We start from the raw sequence: 1,147 nt of genomic DNA on the forward strand, positions 1-1,147 counted from the left end.
ATTTCATTTTTCCTCTCACTGCAAAAAGCAGTTCATCATCATTATTACAGTGCAAGCCCAGGTGCACACAGAGAGAGAGAGAGTCTCCAAGAACACACACACACACAATGGAGTAGCAATAATAATAATTATTATAGGATAAACACAAAGACAGCAAAAACACACACATAAAACACATTAACATTAAGAAACAAAAAAAAAGAAGAGAAACTCCCAACAGGTGAAAGATTAGTTAGCCTGTAGTGTGTATGCATGCAAAAATAAGAAAAAGAAAACAAAGGATGACCTGAGTCACACCACACCACTACCATTACAATCAGCACACAAGAATACAGGCCAGTGTAACCACAATCAGTAGTGGCACACGCACCCACACAGAACTGCTGATACTGCTGCTGCTGTCTGCATCACCCTTCTTGTTGTTTGTGAGTTCAGGAGGAAGTGTTGTTGTGGTAGTGGTTGTGGTTGATTCCTCAGTGGTGGTTTCTGTATTTCCCACATCAGATGAGTTACTTGTTGATTCTCCTCCTGAAGATGTAGTGCCATTCCCTGGTGTTGCAGTATCAGAACCACTTGTAATATCTCTCTCTGGAGTAGTGGGAGAAGAAGGTTGTGTTTCCTCAGCATTCACATTATCTGCTGCACCTTCACCTGCTGCACTGCTGCCGCTGCCTCCAGCGTGACTGTCGCCTTGAGTTGGAACAGCACTCTCCTCAGCAGAAGAAGAAGAAGCAGCAGGTGGAGCAGGTTCCACAGGACGATCAGAAGAAGAACCACCATTAGAACCACCACCAGTTCGATTCACAATAGCAGCAGAATCAGCTTGTCCACTAGATGGACCTAGACCCTCTTGTGGACCTTTAGCGGTTGATGTTGGTAAAGTGGGAGCGGTTTCCTTCGGTGTAGGTGGAGCCGGTTCCTTTTTTGTTGGACAAGGAGGAACAGAATCAGGAAGACAATTCTCTTCTGCGTCTCCACCCGCGGTAGTACAAGTCTTCCTCTTAGTAGCTTCCGCACAATCAGTGTGAGAATCGTCAACTCCAGTACGAGCAGTACGACACTGTTGCCCAGGAGAACAAGTACCAGCAGCACCAGCAGGATCAGAAGGACCAGCAGGGCCTGTCTCACCCCTTTCCTCTGGTGCTTT

The 1,147-nt window shown here is 46.2% G+C and overlaps 1 protein-coding gene across 1 annotated transcript; it reads right to left on the reverse strand.

The window, feature by feature from the left end:
- Positions 1–316: 316 nt before the first annotated feature.
- On the reverse strand, positions 317–1,147 carry TM35_000501360 (uncharacterized protein; the record flags this gene model as incomplete). The annotated part of the gene is made up of 1 exon (XM_029030583.1): positions 317–1,147. A coding segment is annotated over one exon (831 nt), but the record flags the coding sequence as incomplete, so codon positions are not given.

Source organism: Trypanosoma theileri, assembly GCF_002087225.1.
Source record: "Trypanosoma theileri isolate Edinburgh chromosome Unknown TM35_Tth_50_V1, whole genome shotgun sequence".
NCBI classification, from domain to species: Eukaryota; Euglenozoa; class Kinetoplastea; order Trypanosomatida; family Trypanosomatidae; genus Trypanosoma; species Trypanosoma theileri.